General features: G+C 38.5%; 2 protein-coding genes across 2 annotated transcripts; one reads left to right on the plus strand and one right to left on the minus strand.

The window, feature by feature from the left end:
* Positions 1 to 1,435: 1,435 nt before the first annotated feature.
* On the minus strand, positions 1,436 to 17,508 carry LOC144649020 (uncharacterized). The gene is made up of 17 exons (XM_078508478.1): positions 17,013 to 17,508; positions 14,688 to 14,794; positions 13,923 to 14,012; positions 13,257 to 13,370; positions 12,181 to 12,279; positions 11,378 to 11,448; positions 9,514 to 10,772; positions 8,319 to 8,468; positions 7,822 to 7,963; positions 7,201 to 7,265; positions 6,582 to 6,681; positions 5,843 to 5,970; positions 5,108 to 5,221; positions 4,453 to 4,533; positions 3,950 to 4,090; positions 3,314 to 3,423; positions 1,436 to 2,929 (listed from the first exon to the last, which is right to left on the minus strand). Exons 1-17 carry the CDS (start codon positions 17,073 to 17,075, stop codon positions 2,863 to 2,865), a joined length of 2,901 nt encoding a protein of 966 aa, XP_078364604.1. The 5' UTR covers positions 17,076 to 17,508; the 3' UTR covers positions 1,436 to 2,862.
* A 6-nt stretch (positions 17,509 to 17,514) lies between these two features.
* On the plus strand, positions 17,515 to 20,446 carry LOC144649021 (BBSome complex assembly protein BBS10-like). Its single transcript, XM_078508479.1, has 2 exons — positions 17,515 to 20,172; positions 20,336 to 20,446. The coding sequence occupies exon 1, from the start codon at positions 17,591 to 17,593 to the stop codon at positions 19,262 to 19,264; it is 1,674 nt and encodes a 557-aa protein (XP_078364605.1). The 5' UTR covers positions 17,515 to 17,590; the 3' UTR covers positions 19,265 to 20,172; positions 20,336 to 20,446.
* The last annotated feature ends 67 nt before the right edge of the window (positions 20,447 to 20,513 follow it).

A 20,513-nucleotide genomic window follows, 5' to 3' on the forward strand; every position in this document is an offset into this window, starting at 1 on the left:
CACACAATAAACCTCTTTCATTGGGTGTTTAGTTATTATATTGATGGTTTGGCTTGAAGTGTATTTTCCTGTACTACAGTACCGTGACCGTGACAGAGCGGTTTGACAGGTCAGAGTTCTACGAGTTCGCGTTATGTACGTCGAGAAGTAGACTTACAGAAATGTCAAGGAACGAAAGCACTTATACAAGGACAATCATTCAGGTTTATTCAGTCTGATACATCACTTCACACTTGGTGAAGTTGCAGGTTTCTGCTGTCAACAGCTCTTCGTCACTGAAAAATGCCGGTTCAATACCAACAGAGCTATATTGTTTTCTTTCAGTGAGTGCATTTCAATAAAATAAAACAGAAATCTAATTTGGATACCTTGCGCCAAGCCTGAGATGGTAATACATGAAGGCTCCTGTGTACTTGAGATGAATGTACCTCTGTCCTTTCGGTTGCGTGGGTTTGGCATGGGTTAAGCTGATAATTCAGACTTTAATTTTAAAAATTAAGAAATTTTAGAAGCTATCTTTCAACAGTGCAAAAATTGAAAAGGTCTGTCTTCATACCGAAGTTTCTAAAGAAAGAAATCCCAATGGCAGTATGTCTTTCTTAATTTATCGCGGAATGAAAAATTTGGTCATGGCATATGTAGTGTGTCTAGTTTGTCACAAAACATCCATTCAAATTATGTCTGCAACCGTAAGGGACATTCTGGCAGAAACAAACCAAAGAAGCTTACATGCTAAGATGATTTATTACGAAGTCTACTGTGATTCTCAAAAAATCGTGAACTTCGAAACGCATTTTCAACGTTTTTTGGCATATTTTTAATGCTTTTAACGCACTTTTTGGCCAAATCGCGAAAATAAAACCCCGCGAAATACTGTCTGGCCAAACTCGTGTCGTCTGTTTGATGAACGTGACAAGCACGTGCCTTTCACGCATGAAGGCCTGGAACAAAGGTCCGGCCTATCGGCCTATGCATGCTTTCCTCGTGAAAAGTCGCGCCTGAACTGTCCCGCCAACGCAACGTCATTAACGGGTCTTAGCAGAAAATCCCCTGTGAAATCATCGTTAGCTATCGTTGATTAGCATTTGTTTTTGTTTTGGTGTGTATTGCCTGTAGAATCTTTTGCTTCGTTGATTACTTTTGTATGTACAGACCCTTGCCTTGCACAAGCGAGTCAGTACAAATAGAAATGTTTAAGAATTTAAAACGCGTGACGCAGAACTCAAGTTATGATTTGTCTTTTCATGCAGAGCTGTTCATCGCCTCTAAGCCCTGACTTAGTGTCAGACTAAGTCTTCTACGGTTTCCTTCTTCAGTTTCTAGTATTTCTATCCTTTCCGCCAAACCTGTCACCACGGTTAACCGACAGAAGAATGACTGCGACTTAAATAAAACAGCAGCTGTATGGCCCATATGAACTATAAAAGATAACACATTTTTCAACATTTTTATTACACAAGAGATTTTCGTTTCAGAAGGAACACAATTACAAGTAAACAGTTGACCTTCAATTTAATGCCATTTTCATTTAAATACAAAACTACAAGGTTTTAAACTCTTGAACTGTAACACTTCGTTAGCTACTCTTAAAAAATAAATGCGAGCGGTTTCGAATCACTGCCAAAAGTGCTTTACACTTTGCACGCGTCTTCCCGCGCGTTTTTCCCGCGCTTGGCATCGGTTGCATGGTTTTGCTTTGATTTCTGATTGGTTTAGTGCGTTATTTGAGTGCTGTGATTGGAGGAGAAAATCTACCTTTATAACGCCTACTCTGATTGGTTGCCGGGGCATTCAGTTATATTATAAAAAGATATACAAAACTACAGGGTCGAGTTTACATTCACGATGCCTTTACTCCTGGATGTCTCGTCCAAATTTCATACAATTACCGGTACCGAATAAAGTTTTAGTAAAGCTTAGTTTCTTAGAAAACAATTACACATGCAACAAAGCGCACAAAAAAATCAAAATAAAACCAATAACAATGTCGTGCTCTTGTAATTTCCGTTAAAAAAGTTAAAAACAGAGGTAAAAACATGTTTAAATGTCACAAAATTCAACCGCCCAAATAACCGTATACCTAATCTTAAACTATTTTCTCGAAAGCATTAAAATAAAGAACACTTCTTCGAAAAACAGAAAAAAGTGGGCAATAATTCTGCACTATACTGTTCTAACCGATTCATAAATAATTAATAATTTAATAATGTAATTGACGTTCCGATAAGGCATCTGTCTTTTTAAAACATTTCGTTCTAAAAATAGTCTTCGCCATCTACTAGTAACACGAACTCAACTGCGAGCACTCCAGATCATCCGCATGCAACAAACAAAAAACGCGAGAAAACTATATTTTTGTCGCAACTCGCACTTGTCGCTCGCCGATCTATGAAAAACATCAAAATTGCTCACAGTCTGAACGCGACAGCGCCTTTTTTCTGAGGTCTTTGACTACAGTCGGCATTACAAGTGCCACCTTCGTAAATCCTCGTAGAATCACTCGAACAGTTTCCGATTGTTATCCTCCAATCAAAAACTAGCGCGAGCAGTCCCGAGCACAGTTGTCACGACAACGTGACGTCATAAGAATTCGTCACGTAGCTCGCCACCTCTCCGCCGAAAATCGCGTAGAGTCAGGATTCCACCCGGAGGTACTTGTGCCACCGACTGATACGCTAACATGCATAGTTCTTGGCTCTTATGATGTCTGACTTTTGATGTCATCCATTTCAGTCAATTAACGAATTTATTCTCCATAAATCAATGCCTTGATTCTTGACTGCTTGTCCGAAGCATTCCTTTCTTTATTTAACTTTTAATTTCTACGTTCACGAATGCGAATCGTTCAAGTCATCTTTTTGATTATGTTTTATGCGATCTTTTCTGTCTTCGTTCGCATTTCGGACACACATTAGCCTTGAAACAGATCCTGTTGAAAAAAAGAAGGGGAAAAAAGTATTACAACTTTTGATTTACGAAAGAGATAACCCTGCTCCACTGTTGCGTTAAGTACGGTCACGTGATGGTAGAGTAGCTAGGACTATAAAGGCATGCACACGACAGATACAATATGGTCGAAAACAATCCCTACAACATGTGCTTTACCTATCAAGTCAAAAATTAACCAATTTGATTGGTTAATTTTTGACACGTTCACGTGTTCACGTGTTTACGGTTGGATGATTTACAATATTCAATTTGAATTTGAATGTTTGAAACGAATAATGCAATCCGTTCGCCGTTAATCAAAACTATTCCGGAATATTAGGCGGCACGTGCTAAGCATTTTGACTTTTAATTTTTTTTTACTTACTTGTGAAACACTGCTCTGCACTGTTTGCACTGCGTTGCATGAGGATCGAAGGCGAAAATGATTTCATCTTTTCCGCAAATCTCACAGACAAACCCCTTTGCTTGACAAAGCTGAAATATAAAGAAAAAATTAAAGTTCGTTGTGCGAGCTGTAATGGGAAGTTACAGAAGTGTGAGAGTTAACTGCACTAGACTCCCATCAGCTTCGGGTTGTCGAAACCAGTCATCAACGACAACCTGTTTCTAGACTACTTTTAACCGGGCGATCACAGTATAGACAAACTAAATTTCTGATAGTTCAGACCACAGCTAGAAAAGGGTACGGTTTTCGTCATTTTTGCAACGTCTATGGCTCTTGTAATGATAAAACAGGGATGATCGGGCTTGTTTCTGCATTTGCAGGGCAAACTGTAAACACTTTTCAGGCACATACTGTCATTTTCAAACTGCATGTGAACACACCGTTCCATACCTGTCGTACAGGCCAATTTTCATCCGATCAACAAATATTGATCGCATTAATGGGCAGAATTGTGTCTTTTGCGTTGCTTTTTTTAACGAAACTGTGCCCTATTATTTCCTTCATCACTGTTTTGTAATCAATTAAATAGAAAAAACAGGCACATGGTTTCCATACCTGACAATCCGACTTTATGTGTGTGAGAAAAAGAGAGTGAATCCTTGTGAGAAAAGGCAAAAGCAAGCCAGAGTTCACATCAATCAGATCTTCCAGAGAGTAAATGTTGGCGCTATCCACAAAATGTTGTCTATTCTTCAGCTACAAAACAGAATGCCAAAAAGAAATGTCAGGGTGAAAAAAAAAAATGCTTTTCCTCTCTTGCTAAACACGACCAATAAAAAAAGGCTTGATCTAATAAGTCAGAGCTGTTGCACGCGTTTTTAACCAATTACAGAGCTCTGTTAAGTCAAAACGAAAAGAAAACGTCAAAAGCCAGTGAAAACAGCCCTTTCTCTTAAAAATCCCTGAAAAATCAAACAATCGCTTACTTCCACGTATTCACAAGCTTACCGCCCTCACTAGAAGTTTATTAGGGCAGTAGTTATCATCATCATCATCATCATCATCATCATCATCATCATCATCATCATCACATCACAAGGCAGTAGTTATACACATACCTGCAGAAGCAACTTGCTCTCCAAAGCTTCGCGGCAGGTAACAAAGTATTTCTTCATAATGAGAATCTCTTCTCTTAGACGCTGAAGAAATAACAAACAAAATACAGACCTAGTATCAGGCTTCTTTTCCCATCCGAATGCAACCAAAAGGCACAACACCAGCGAAGAGAAATATGAAACGTTTTTGCGAAGTTGCGAAGTGGGACATATTAAAGAATCACTGAGTGGCGAAGAACAGGGAAACCCATGTTCATCACATAAAAAACTCCCTCTATAGCCTACAACTGTACTTCCCTTCCAGTTTGTTTGCTAACAATCACCACTTTCCCGAATTTCGACAGTCAAACAACCATGATATGGCTACTGTAGTGTATTGCGTTACCTAAACTAAGCGTTGCGTTACACAGCGTTATTATTGTATGGACGTTATTACTCAGTCACGCTGTAAAATTACTTTCCTTAGTAAAAGTAAAACTCTGATAACTAATCACGAGATCATGTAAAGAATATAGTAACTTGATTATTGAATAAAGTACAGTTGAATTAGAGCAATGAAAGGAGTCACTTGATTTATGACTACACTACAGTTACAAAAGAAACATACCCGAGTGTGTGTATTACAGTCGACGCATTCAGAACTTGTTGTTAAACTTACCTTGACTTCCCTCAGTTCCACTACAAACTTGAACAGAGCTGGGTTTAGTTTTTCGATCTTTAACAATGGCCTGGTAAGCATGAGTGCTAAGAACTGTTTGGATTGCCTTGAAACCTGAATAGTGACAGATACACAAACAGAATGGTCTTTATAAACGAGTTGAAAAGGAACATCCTCAGGCAGAACATTTCTACATCATGCTCCACCTGTATAAAGGTGAAAAACACGGAGCATTCTAAAGCCGGACTGGTTTTCAGTAGCGACAGCGTCGCAGTCGATGTTGAAATCGGAGTAGTAAGAGCGCTTTACGACCTAGTGAAAGTCGAAAGTAGGAGTTGCTAGCGGAGTCATGAGCTCGACGGAAAGTCGGAAGAATCAGAACGTTTCCTCATTTTTTCCGTTTCCACTAATCAAGCCGTCGCTGATAGTCCAGTGAAATCTAGATTGTTGGAGTCGAAAGCAAAAGCGGAAGAGCAAACCAAAAACAATGCTAGCTCTCAGGCCTTCCGAGTCCTTCTTTTCTGCTTGCCACTCCGTCAATCTAGTTTTTACTGGAGCATAAGCGACGGAGTCATATAAAGCGGAATCGAAACGAGCAAACTTTGTGATTTCTCACGTAAACAGTTCGCTGCTATTTATAAAGAAATGTATGAAAAGATCCACGCCTTGGGTGGCTCGATCTGGAGGGTGATCTTCCTACAAGAGATGTTTTTTCTACATAAACAGGACCCTTACTCTATAGGTTGAGAAGTCCCAGTTGTGTACAACTCTGGCTGGAATAACAATCATGTCATTCCAGTGGCACTCTTCACAGTAATACTGCCCAGTATAATCACAAAGCCTTGCTTCTGAACGCTCACCCCCTGAAGATTTAAACACGAGAAATCATTAAACAAATCGACCAGATTTTTCATGGTCTACACTCTATAAGGCCATGAAAATTACGTCATGAAATGTTCAAAACTCGACGGCTCGTGGTTCCACTGCAAAGTCTTGGAAATTTTTTGAAGTCATTTCTATGGTCTATGGAAAAGTGTGTTCGATTTGTTTTCTCAAGTTTTTTGGTTCAAAATTTGCCTTACGCCTGCGTTACAGTCTACGTCATTTTCATGGGCTATATTAGAATTCTCTCATTTATTGTACAACACATTCTTCCCCTTATGTTAACCATCCTTGATCCCGCATTTTGCTCTGTTATTCCTTCTTTGGCGTTTTACCGTTATGTTAAAGCTTCCAGAGATTTTAAAGTAATTATGAACTCGCAGAAATGACTTTTTAGGGACGGTCTTGTTGTTAGCCATTCAGGGCTTTCACAAGATACTTCAGTCAGTAGTTTTGTTTAACATAAACTTGTATTACAATTGAATGAGCTCGACATTGACCCCCCTCTCCTGTCTCTTCACAGTCGCGGTAAAAGTGGGTGGGACACGGGGGCCTTAATCCGAAAAGCTGTTAGGTTTTGCTTTATGCTCACTTGTTAATCCGATCTGTTTCCTGCACTCAGCACATTTATACTGCTGCGACGACAGCCCTGTCTCTGGACAGATTCGTAAATTGTAGTTACTGACTGACACCTGTCAATAAACAAACGTAAGAAGTTCAGTAGCTTCAATGGAATATTCTTGAACCTTGAGCAACGTCTTTTGCTTTTTCAAAAGGGTGAAACAACCAGTGCAAAAACGAACTGCTTTGACAGAAGCAGCGGGCAACGAAACTGCGTTAGCGCAACCTTTACTAATCTTCAGAAGTATTGCATGGTAGTTTGGCAAACGAAGAAAATAACTCATCACTTTTAGCCGCACCAAATACCAAAGGGGTTAAGCCTTTAATTTGGAGGGTTAAATGATTACAGCAACAGTATCGTTTAGCCCAAGAGGATGTGCCGTTTTGCCAAATCCTCGAGAAAGCACTCAAACAGTTTACGATTCTTGCTATCCAGTGAATGGCAAGAGTACTTGAGAATATTCCGAACAGTGTGACGTCAACATAGCGTCATGTTGCCCAGCAACAGCTCGGATTAAATATGCAGGCTCAACAAATTCTGATTGATATAATAAGGTACCAGTTTCCTGACCGTGCTTTCCATTTCTTACCTTGCGGCTGGCACAGGGCCTGCGAATCAGCTCCAAACAGCGTCTGTGGCTGTTGTAGTTACAAGCTAATGACAAAACAAATTACACGTAACTTTATAAGCAATGGCCATCAAAGTTTACACAATTATTAAAATAAATAGACTTCATTGCAAAAATAGAGATCCCGTGAATAGCAGTTTACACCCATCTCAGGTGTCTGCTGAAAGCGAGGTGACTGGGAATATTGCTCCCCCCTGGATGTGATGCCAGTCCACTGCCGGTTTATACTAACCCTCTCCACCCCACCTGCCCCAGCCCGCATTTTGTCAGGTTGCCCTAGCAGCTTGCTGGTACTCGTTTTAACTCCTGGGTGTGGAGAGGCACTGTGAAAGAAAAGTGTCATGCACCCAAAACACAACAAACTTGGCTGGTCTCAAACCCCGACCCCTTAGTCCACCAACACCTCAGCCACTATGAAAGTAAATTGCATTTATAATTTCTACCAAATACAAAACCGACAGACAAAAACTGCAAGTTAAATGAGTTATTAATAGTGTTTTACTACTAAATTACCCTAGAACAACAACGTTTTTATTTGCAAAATGAATATCAAAACAAGAAATACATGAAAATGATGAGTACCTTTGCAAGTGAAGAGTGACTGCCACATCCAGATTGCCTTTCCACATTTATCACAGCTCAACTTTTTCCCTGCATCTTCTTCCTTGACAAAAATGTGACTCAGGATTTTTCGTGCACTTGAATCATTTGATGTTTTTGAATCCTGAAGGGTGAAATAATTTTATTTGTAAAGAAAGATATGGATAAGAATAAGGAAATTACAGAAAACTGGATAGTAACTTTGTGTTAGTAATAAATATAAATTAATTTTGTAAAGTGTTAGTAGTATTAAAGTCATTTTTCAGGACAAAAACGAAGCGTAAAAAAAATATTATAAGCGGTCTTAAAAGGCATGTCTTAAATCAATTTAAAAAATGTCACCAAAGAGCTTGAATGAGCATTTGGCTAACGATAAATTAAAGGAGGAGAGGAAGATTATAATATTTTTGTTGTTGTTACAATCTAATGACACATATTGGAAAGAACTTTTATAAAGTCTAGTTAACACCTGACCACACCTGTGTTTCCTGTAGTTTAAGCCTGAGCTGCACCAGTTTGTTGACAAGTTTGTTTTTCTCCTCCGAGTCTTCAGGTGTTGTGTTGATGAGATCTTTGCAGGCATCTATAGCATGCCGCAGTTCTTCTGAAGTGGAAACACCCATGAAGGACTACGGACAAAACATACCAGATTATGGATTAATGTATCACTTGTGGACTGTAGATTGAAACAAGTGATGCTCTGACAGAGTATCTGCAAAACGTTGCTTACATATTATATCAAAGACAATAATTAAAGAATATTCTTTAAAGCAGATTCAAATGAGACAGCTCCAAACAATAAAGTAAGATAAGCATTGTAATTACAATGTAGCCTGCATTAGCAGTCATTTCCTTTCCAAGCACGCGAAGCGATTGAAATGTGCAAGCGAAAAAATGAGGAGAAGTGAGCAAGCGAAGGAACAAATGAGCGCACCTGGGGGGAGTTCCAATACTACAGGAATTTTTCCAGGACTACTGTTAGTATTGAATTTTTCCATACATCCAGGCTTTTTCAAAAACCCTGCTATTAGCTGCATTAGGCTGCATGAGGCTGATTAGGCTTTGGGTTAATATTCTGTGCTTAAAAATATTTGTTTTCAAACCTGTTTGATTTTGATTTTTTTTTTTCAGTCAATGTTAGTTATATACTTTATTCGTCCATTATATTTCTAATTTACAGAAATGTCATATATCTGCGAAAAATATTAATATATAATGACTGGAGATCTTAGCAAGCTCTACTGAGCTTTTCTAAAGAAGATCCCCATGTTAAAAACTAACAATAATATAGCAGATGGATATAATTTCTATAAATGTAGTAACTAACACGGGTTTTGCTATTTTTAAAAATTAACTATAATCTAGCTTAAGGAATACAATATGATTTTGCACATAAACTTTTGCTGATTTTTTAAATAGGCTATATGTTTTTAATACTTTAAGTTCCTTAGGTAATTTGTTCCAAATTTGGGCCCCCCTAAATTTAAGAAAAAATTTCCCATAATTTGTCCTTTTATAATCAATATATATATTTGAGGCTGTTCTAGTGTTATGGCTATGGATCATTTCATTTAATTTAAAATAATTAGCAAAATAACTTGGTAGATTATCACTAAAAAATTTAAAGCAAAAAGTCGATTTTAAACCACAACAAATTCAATTTAATAAGCATACCTCAGGTGGAGAGAAATGATCCTCTTCTAATCCAAGCAATTCATCAAACATCTCATACTCGCTAAACTCACTGCCGGGGGAACCAACATTGAATCCCATATCAGCTTTAGAGCTCTTACGACTAGAGGGCCAGGAATCAGATGCCACAGAGCTTCCAAGCGTTGAGGTTCGATAAACTGAGTCCATTGTATTATTTCTGCTGCTTCGCTGAGAACCCAGCTGAAATGAACCTGATCCGTTATAACTCCCTGAACTTCCACTTAATGAATGTCTGTCCGCATTTTTGTGGATTCCAGGAATAATATTCAAGTCTTCGCCTTCATAACTTGTATTAGACATTGACCTCTCTTTTTCAATTTGCCAGATACTGTCGACTTGTTTTGGTGTACCACATTCAAAAGCTGCCAAGGCAGCAAAGTGTTCTGTAGTTTCAGTCTCGTTAGTAACATTTTCTTCTTCTACTACTTTATAAGATGCATCAGTTTCGTCATCCGTTAAGCCTTCAAAAGGATTTTGAGATGATGATTGACATTCAAGCTCTGATGGGCTGGCAATGCATGTATCTTCAACAAGATTTGGTTCATTTTCAGATGATTGCTCATACGCAGTATTCTGATCAGACTTAACTTTTAAATCTAGCTCTTCCATTATCAAGTTACTCTCTTCACTTTTTCCTTCGAATGTATTTAAAATGTCTTCATCATGATGATGGACTTTCTCCTCTTGTGGAGTAATCTCCATTACAGTTACTTCTTCAAACATTACAGCACTTTTCAAGGTCGGTTCAGGCTCAGCAATAACACTTGAAGTCTGTTGAAGTTTATCAGTAAGAAATTTCTGTAGTAAAGTTTCTGTCACTGGTAATTCCATTGTTAAAGAGATTTCTGAGCTAGTTTCTCCATCTGTATCCAAAGCACTTGCTAAATCACTATCAGTAATTTTACTTTCCTCAGATTTTTGATCATCTACAATTTGACTTGTTTTAAGTTCTTTGTCAGAAGACTCAGAATCCAACTCTCTATGCATTTGAATCACTTTCTCAATGTAATGTGTTTCCTCGACATCTGCGCTCTCGGCAATCATTGCTACACCAGCTTTTTTCCTTTTCTTCTTTTTCTTTCCAGTTTCCTCAATTTTTAAACTGCGAGTTTCTTGGCTGTACCAATGACCAGAGTGTTCACGTCCATTCCAGCTACTTGACGGTGATCCATAGCCATTTACAAGGCTTGATCGCTCAGGGAGGTGTGTTATCATGGCATCTGAAAAAAAAAACAGTAATGCATTACAAGTGAATTACCGGTATTATTCAATATTTGGATTATTGAGGTTTTGGTGAAATCCAGAATAAACAGGTTAAAGAGTTTTTAACAGCAACAATGAGCCTGACTGGGGGGGGGGGGGGGAGAGACTGCCATAAGACAGATGGGGATGCGTGTATGAGATTTTGAATTAAACCCCTAAAGAAGACCAATCTGGGCATGGTTCTAGCTTTTTCGACCACTAAAAGATACCATTTTAAAGCAGTTTAAAACATATATTTCTATATTTATTCATGTGCAACCCTAAACAAGACCTTGATGGCTAAAATATTGGCATTTTGGCCAGAACACCCTAAGTAGGACCAAAATTCAACATTTACACCCCTTCCCCCCAGGACAATGAAATGGTTTATATGTACAGGGATTTCAAAAAATGTTTTGAAGCCCTGATATGTACAGGTATATGTTGATACCCTGTATGTACTGGTATGTGAAAAATCCTTAATGTTAAGAAGAACAGTTAAGCTGAAGAGGATGTCACTGCACACAAGAATTAAAAGAGATAAAAACAGCAAATCTGGAGCCGACTCCTCTACTTAATATACCTGCACCAACAATGACTGGCTTAGCTTCAACTTCAACTTCTGAACGTCTTCTGGAACTGCTTGTCAATGAACTAGACAGGTGTAAATGGTAACACTTAGAATATAAATTATAATACGCTTTAACAAATTAACTTGTACAGCATAATAAACACTACAACATGAAAGTTTGCTCAAAAGCTTTCATTTGAATGGTCACACACTAGGGTTTATCCACAGATAGAATTACCTTAGGCAGCATAGAAAACAGTACCGGTACCTTAAAAAAGCTAGCTATAACAACTAAGTACCTCAACCATTAGTCAATGAGACCTGGTTTACTGTAAGAAACTCTAGGAACACATTTCCCGGAGTGTGAAATTTCCATATATATGTGCAATGGCTTTTTCACAAGTAACTTAGTTATTTTTAGCCAAGCCTTTCCCAGGAAAATTACTGTTTCAGATGAGGCCAGCCACTGTTTTGCAAGGAAATGCTGAAATTATCGCTCAAAAAATGCTGTCAGAACACTCCAAAGATTCCTCGCATGTGTCCGCCATGCTTACATCCCAGGTGGACAAGGTACTGTAGCTACGCATCAACAGTCTATTACGTAATTGCTTGTGAATGGCTATCCAAAACCAGTTAGAGTGAAAATCATATCAAAAAAAAAAAAACTTAACTTGTCTAGTGAAAATGCCATTTCACAGACAAAGTATGGAAGTTGCTCTCTCTCGGTAATGGGCTCCTGAAGAAACTTTAAGTCATTGCAATACCTGCAGTTATATATAGCCACTAAAAACACAGGTACATGTTAGGTTACTCACATATCAAAATCCAAGTGTGATATTCCATAAGTTATCAAGTCCTTGACTTTTTCTGCCTTTTCTCTGTCACACAGGAATGCATGGGAATGGTAGAACTCTCTACAATGGACAAATAGGATAATCATTTGTGAGCTAAACCTCATGAATATGCACCTAAATTAAACAAAACAACCATGTCTCAGAATTATGCAAATGAAATGTCTAAGGCTTCAATTAACACCTTTTAGCATGATCTTATATCAATTTTTGCAAGTACTACCCGTTGGGGGGTATTCAAAAAAACTGCACTTCCATATTTTTAATTTATTTTCAATATATTCATTGTAGTGGGTGTAAGATACACACCTTAAACAGTATTAAGTGATGGAAAATAAAATGAAGGAAAATGTTTCCAGAATAAAACGAGGTTTCCATGGAGACACATGGCCTAAGTGGATTTCTGTTGTGGTAAAACCTTCATGAATCTTTTAAAATACAACAGTTGTATACATTTGAATAAACACGTAACTTCCCTTATAACTGCAGAAATGATTCTCAATTTTTCAAACCTTCCCTCAGTAGAATACTGTTATTTTACCCCTGACATCTCGAAATACCCAATTTTTGGAAACAGTTTTGTATTTGTTTTTCTTAGAGCTTGGAAAAATCAGGCTTCCACTGTATGGATAATCTGAATGTCAACATGTTTTAGCTTTTAACCCCAGGGAGCAAAGAGGTCAGATAGCTCAGTTGTATAGGTGCTTTAAAACTGGTTTATTTTTCATGAACTCAAGCAATTACATTGTAGGAGTATTGCAACTCCCCAGCATTGGTCAGGGTATTACTGTAGTCTACCACTGGCTAACCTCCCAGCATTTTACCAGGCTGCCCTTTATTTGGCTAACAATTTGTCGCTACCCATTATTCTCCTGTGGGAGTGTGGGAGGCGCGGTGGCCTAATGGTTAGCGCGCCGGACTCCGAAGCGAGCGTTCCGGGTTCGAACCCTGGCCAGGGTCACTGTGTTGTGTTCTTGGGTAAGACACTTTACTCTCATCATCAAACACATTTTACATAATGGTTAATACTGTACACATACCTAAGAAGCTTTTCGTCTTGCGTGATAACATTCAGGTAACTGCTGAGGGTGTTCTCCTTTAGTCCTTGCCTAATCCAAGCCAAGCATTTTTCTTGATCACTTTTTATCTGCAGCCTGTACACGGATGAAATATTATTCAAATAAACCATTGCTATACATACATTTTGTAACATACATGTAGCAGCCAGTTTTTTGACAAAATGAACCAATGAGACTGCTTTCACTAGTTATGGATGTAATATATCAAACACGAAAGACAATGTTACATTGATTGGGATAGCCAAACACCGAGAAGAAAGTTGAAAAAAAGACACACAGCAGAGTATTAACGACAAAATTCGAGGTGTTTGGCTAGCCAATGAAACACTGTCTTGAGTGTTTGATATATCTTCTTAACCAAAACAAAACATATGGAGTAAGTGGAGAAATAAAATCATAAAAATCTAGGCTAATTAATACCAGGTATCCAAACCTCTTTCATGGTTATGATTTTCTTTGTTTTCGTGAACGTGATGAATTATTAATGAGTTTGAGAAGAAATAATAAACAAATAATTGACTGTTAATTGTGTTAATAATTTCCACACTCTTGTATTCACAACTTGTATTCACAGGCCTTTGTTGTTTTCGGATATAACATCCACCCAATGTAAGTTGATTTTATTACCTGTTAATATCTTCAATATCTTTTTTACAAGTTATTTTGTTTGCCAGCGACCAAAACGAGACTTGATTGTGAGAAGCCCAGCTAAGCAGCCTGCAAGAAAAATAAAACCATGTTACAAACATTAACTTGACTCTCAGCTCAAACATGATTCATCTGTTAGAATTTTAGTACAGATTGTTAATTGTGAACAACTACCATTTACCAAAGCATTATCCTGCTTCATGTTTAACTTGGTGTTTGAAAACATTCACGCTTGTAATGGCAGTGAGACATCCAGCAAAGGAACTTCCTCAAAGGCAAGAAGGTATTAAACACAACCCTCCAAGTTTATTTTTTTCCTTAGTGGCCATTTGGCCACCAACTGCTCAGGTTTGGTCGCCAGTGAAATATTTTAGTCGCTAAATTAAGCTCACGCTTTCAATCCTTCTTCTCAATTTTAGTCGCCAGGCTGGCGACTTTGGTTCGAATTTAGTCGCCAGCTCCAAAATTTTAGTCGCCATGGCGACTAAAATGGTCTTAACTTGGAGGGTTGAAACAGCTTAAACTGAGGGAGTTGGCATACAATCTTTGCACTACTTATAAAAGTAAACTTCATAACCGAACCGATTTTTTAAAAGATTCTTACACTTGTTATAGCTACAACTTAAAAAAAATCATTTCCATACTGTCATCCAATGAATGAAAAGGGTTTGAAAATAGTATTATGAGTGATTTGTTTTTTCACAGTTTTATTAACATTAGGGGCCAGTAAAGGAGTTTACTTACCCTTCCCTTAGTCCATGGTTAAAAATGTCTTCCATACAAAAACATAGTTTGTCCACTGCATTGCAGTTCCAAATGACATCTGATCCTTGGGCAACATGAGCTTGGATCTAAAAAATAATTTTTGCTTAAAACTTTCCACTTCCTTAAACATATTACCCTGAAACATTGACATCTTGTGTGGATACTCAGAAAATATCAAGTCTGTCTGGAGGAGGGTGATTTACCGAGTTGGAACATAAAAGCATTTCTGTCGGTTTCCTATAGCCTAGTCTCCCTCTGAATGGCATGTTAGTCTATTGTAACTACACTGTACCAGGCTGGCTCAGTAATATTCCTATTATCCACATGTAAAATAAAGTATGCTCCAAATGTGCAGCTCATTAATGCTGGCACTTAACTCTGTAGCATCAAGTAACTAGGAGTACTGCCACTCCTTTTGACTATGTAAGTGCTGTATTTCCTCGAATAAGCGCTGTGGCGCTTATTAAATTTTTTGCGCCTCAAGTGAGGCACATATTCAAGGGCGGCGCTTATTTGAGGGTGGCGCTTATTTAAAATTTGGATGCCACAAACAACCGAATCTTTTACAGTAATTGAAAACAGCGTCTTTTGATTGACAGTATTCGTCTCTTGCTGAAGAGACAGTGACGCTAGCTGTACTGGCAAAGTTCGCAGCCTTCACAACATTTACAGAACTTTGTATTGTAAGAATGTTGGATAGTATTGTAAGAATGTTGGATAATAAAACAATCACTTTGAACTGCAAAACATCGGTTTTGATGGAAAGAAATGACCAAGTTTGTTTTAGAGTTGCTTTTAAGTGCTGTTTTTAGTTAAATAGAATTCCACGAATAAGCGCTGCATGAGGACTGCAGCGCTTGTTTGGGGTGGCACTTATTATTTTTTTGGTCCAAATGTGGCGCTTATTCGAGGGCGGCACTTGTTCAAGTAAATACAGTAGTCATTCACAGGATATTCTTTCGCCCTCTGCCCCTTTGCATTTGGCCAGGTTATCCAAGCAATTCGTAAATACCAATTTCTACTCCTGGATACAATGTAAAGAGGCACCTGTAACACACAAAGTCAGAATGCAATTCAGAGCTTGGATAGGCTTTATTGATCCAAGGTCCACTGCATTAGATTATAAAGGCAATGTGACAGTTAAGGTGATTCCACTGAAATAGAAGGAGTATTAAAAATTTTCTGAAACTTGGTCCAGGTTACAATTATGTTATGAGCATTAAAAAAATGAAATGAAAAATGGGGGTCACCGTGCTAGTTTTTGTGTAAAATGGATGGGCATTATAGTAAATATACGACCCACGAGGTAGATATTAGGAACCCTAGTAATTCTAATGGGGAACTATTGTTTCTAGAAAAAAATCATTTTTGCATTAAAGTATTAGTCTATTTCAACAAAATAGACTTTGATCTTATATTAAAAACTATTCTTATTGTACAGGAATTAAGAAAACGAAAGAAATTAAAGATTTTGCTTTGTGCGCACGTTAACGGCACTACCTAAAAAAATGTTTTTTACGGCATTAAAATTAAAATATCTCAATGTAGAATTTTAAACTTTTCTTTAAATCGCGTTATATTGTAGACAACCGTATGACATTTAAATTAATGCATTAAAAAATGGGGGTCACCGTGCTCGTTTAAGAGAAAACGACCATTTCTTTTCCCACCGAGCGTAGGCTGAAGGGAATCTCGTAGTGTTCTGTGTGCGTGCGCGCTCGTGCACACGCTAAATGACGCAAAAACGTATGCGCAGCAAGGATGCGCAATGCAATTCCGTGGAATCACCTTAAGAGCCTTGCCCAAGAACACAATGCAGTGACCCTGGCCAGGACTCGAACCCCGACAGCTCAACCCAGAGTCTGGCTGACTAGTCCACTGTGCCTCCTCCTGTAGTATTTTTGAAAGGTACTCAAAATTGTTGATCAGCCAAAACAGTGTGGTTTATCCACTTACTTTACAGTATCATCCAAGTATATTATCTTAAGATTCAAAGTCACTGGCTTGCCTCGCCTCTTTGAATTTTTATTTTCTAATTTAAATAATATTATTTTTGGAACAGGTGTAAACAATACACCAACCATTTTTGATCAAATCTGTAATCAATAAACCTTGCCAAAGAAGCTAAAATACCTGCTATCAACCACGCTACATCTCTAAAAATTATATTAATCAATACCTGCTTCTAAATTAAAAGTGTACTCATAACACAAGGCTTGCTCGTAACTTTTTATGAATTGATCTTACCTATTTAACTGGCTAGTCATTAGAAACTTTAAGAGTATAGTTTGTGAGAATCCTTACCTCTTCAACAGCAGAAGAAAGACTTCGATAAAGCTCGTCACGATCGCTTTGTTGGTCGTGCATGTCATGGGATAGGATTGACACCACCCGCGCCAGGATTAGGTTACCACACAACAAGAACAACACATGATCGGCTCATATTTCATAGTAAATTATATCCGCCTTCAATTCTCGCATTAAAGTGCAGTATTTCGCGATAAACAAATATTTTTACCGCTGGGGCAAATATAAGCAGGACCTCTGAGTGACTTGGAACAATCTAGTTTGACGCGAGATTTCTCACATGACGCAATTCGAAGCTAACCACAAGCTCACAACACGAACGGCAAAGCTGCAGTCCGGAAGAGGAACTTATTCTCAGCTAAAAATACAACAGCAAGGAGTTAAGCTGTGACTTGCTGGAAAAACAGTACTAGTAAGGCCATCTTTTCGCATCACCGGCAATGTTATTGAGGTTTTCAAAGGGAGCCTCGCGCGTTTTTTGACAAAAGTCGGCCATCTTTGTTTCTTATCCGGGAGTTTGAGACTTTGAAGAACGCTGGTCAAGCCTGCTGGAAGATCGTCGTCTCAAATTCAATATGGCGGTCGCCCTGGAAGCATTGAAAATTTGTGAGACTTTAGAAGGAATTTTGAAAGCAACGTTTGGACCGAATGGACTTGACGTCATGCTTAATTCATCTTCAGGAAATATACTCATAACCAACAACGGTGCGTTGATTTTGAGATCGCTGAATTTGGAAAATCTCATCGGTCGAACCATCGTTGACAAAGTTGTTTCCTTCTGTTCCATATCTGGAGACGGGGCAACCTCCTTTGTTCTGCTGTTAACGACAATTTTAAGGGAGGTTGTTGCTTTTACGGGAATAGGAGCAAAAAGTAATGGAGTGGAAATCTCTTCTCATCAAAGACAATCTCTTGTTGCTTTATCTAGAGCTTTTTACAAACTTGAATCAACTTTGCTTGAAGATGTTGTTGTCCCTGTTCTTGATGAAATCGCGGTCAAGACGGACCTTGAGGTTAAAGATTTCTCGATAATAAAACAGAGAATCGTTAGAATTTTTGTCACAACACTGAATGGAAAATTTCCGAATAGTACAGTTTCTCATTTTGCTGAACTTCTTTATGAGTTGTTGATAGAGACCTGGAACTCATCAGTGATGTCTCTTAAAGATTCAGTGTTACATGTGATCGATGAGTTTCCTCAAATCTGCATAGAAGTTCCCGGTGTACCAGTCTTGTCATCCCAAGTCAAACCTGGAATATTAATTCCTCGTGGATTTGCTACAGAACAAGAAGGGGTATCAACAACTGTTCAGAACTTCATGTTTGTGGTCGTGAACTGTAGCCTGGATTCTTCAGGGCCTGAAACATCATCATCAATTAGAATCAAGGATAATCTTTCATTAGATGCCAGCATTCAATGGAGAAGAAACCAAGTTAAAAGAGTAATCAATATGTTTCAAGATCACAATATCAGATTGATTTTGTCATCGGAAAGTGTGTCTGATCTTGTCTTGCATTTTTGTAGGGAATATAGCATAGCTGTTGTAAGTATGGTTCCTCAGGAATATGTAGACTACATTTGCAAGTGTGCAGGTGTTCTTGCCATTGATAGCCTTGATAGCGATCATTTGTCAGAACTCTTTGTGGGAAAAGGTCTTGCATGTGGTCTTCACAAAGTTGGCCATCACAAATTTGTCCAGCTTCAGGTTAACCCATCAAATCTCAGATTTATTCCACACCACGTACTGCTTTGTTCACCAGCACAGGGATTATGTAAACAGTACTACATTGCTCTTCACCATGCACTAAAATGTGTCAAGATGTCCTTTAGTGAAGATGGAAAAACATTGCTTTTTCTACCCGGTGCTGGTGCATCTGAACTGGCTGTGAGCTTCAGTTTGAAAGCTTTTGCACAGAGTGTATCAGATTCAGATTTATTGAAGGTTTTGGGAATCCTGAGTAATGCCTTGCAAACCATCCCAAGATTACTCCACCAAAATTCATTTTCCATGTCACACCAAAAAGGCAATTTCATACACTGCTTCAATGAGATTGAAAGATCTTGGAAGCAAGATAGACTGTTGCTTGGGATAGACTCTAAGTCTGGGAAGCCAGTGGATCCTTTAAGTTTTGAAATCTATGAACCTCTTACAGCCAAGACCTTACTCTTACAAAGCTTACTACAATGCTTGGCACAGTTGCTGAGGACTGAGAAGTTCATTGGTGTACAAAAAATAGTTAGCAAGTAAGCAAGAATTAACTTACTCTAACAAGAGCTCTTAGAGCTTAAAACTGCGCTGGTCACGTGACCACTCTAAGGGAGCCATGTGCGAGAACAGAAAATGCATCGCCCTCCCCTTATCCCCTTTACCTGCGTCAAACAATGTCGCGACTGACAAACAAAATGGTAAGAAAACACCTTGTGTGACATTTCATGGTTGACTAGTTCCATCCGCAATTAAATATTTTTCCTATATGCTAATGCTGGCCAAATTCAATTCCCACGATCCTGATCCATGAAACCAACGACGGGAATTTTTAGGCGTTAGTTTACAACAACTGCCCCTGGGTCTGCAAGATCAATATATAAGTACGTCTGGCTTCACGCAAGTATCCGTGAGAATTTCGGCAATATTCTCAATTTGCATAAAACTGAAAACTGGCCCAATGGCAGTGTTTCGCAGTTTCAATAGGGTTAGTACTATTTTTGAACCTCTTTAACAGGTCAAAATTTTGCCTCTCTTTTCGGTTTCGTATTACAATAGGCGGCTGTAAAAATGCAGCGTCTGACAAACTTTGTGTGACATTTCATGGTTGACTTGTTCTAGCCGCGATTAATAATTTTTCTTATATGCAAATTCTGGCCGAATTCCCACGCGCGGACGCTGAAGCTGTTTTTAGAACAGAGGGGATTTCCCTAGCATACCGAATGACGTAACGGTACAAGTCAGGGCATACCAAAATTACAGTCAGGAGTTGACATTAATACTCTTTATAAATTCTGACGCTGACTTATTTGAGCGTAAACAACGCTCATAATGTGCTCAAGACGTTTCGACCGAGAATCTTCGGTCTTCTTCGGTTGTTATCATGGCATAAAACGGCTTTTTAACGGTTTCACATTGTACGCGCGCGCGAGTGACTAACACAAATACACGTGAACGCTGCGCGAGACTATGAACAATGTTCATAGTCTCGCGCAGCGTTCGCGTGTTCATAGTCTCGCGCAGCGTTCGCGTGTATTTGTATTAGTCACTCGCGCGCGCGCGTACAATGTGAAACCGTTAAAAAGCCGTTTTATGCCATGATAACAACCGAAGAAGACCGAAGATTCTCGGTCGAAACGTCTTGAGCACATTATGAGCATTGTTTACGCTCAAATAAGTCAGCGTCAGAATTTATAAAGAGTATTAAAGTCAGGGCATGTTTGTAAGAGGAATTTTTCTTTTTGTCTCTAAAATCCTTTCAATGACACAGGCCCAAAAAAATAGATTACCC

This window comes from Oculina patagonica, chromosome 4 (assembly GCF_052425735.1).
Source record: "Oculina patagonica isolate OP01 chromosome 4, crgOcupat, whole genome shotgun sequence".
Classification (NCBI taxonomy): Eukaryota; Metazoa; Cnidaria; class Anthozoa; order Scleractinia; family Oculinidae; genus Oculina; species Oculina patagonica.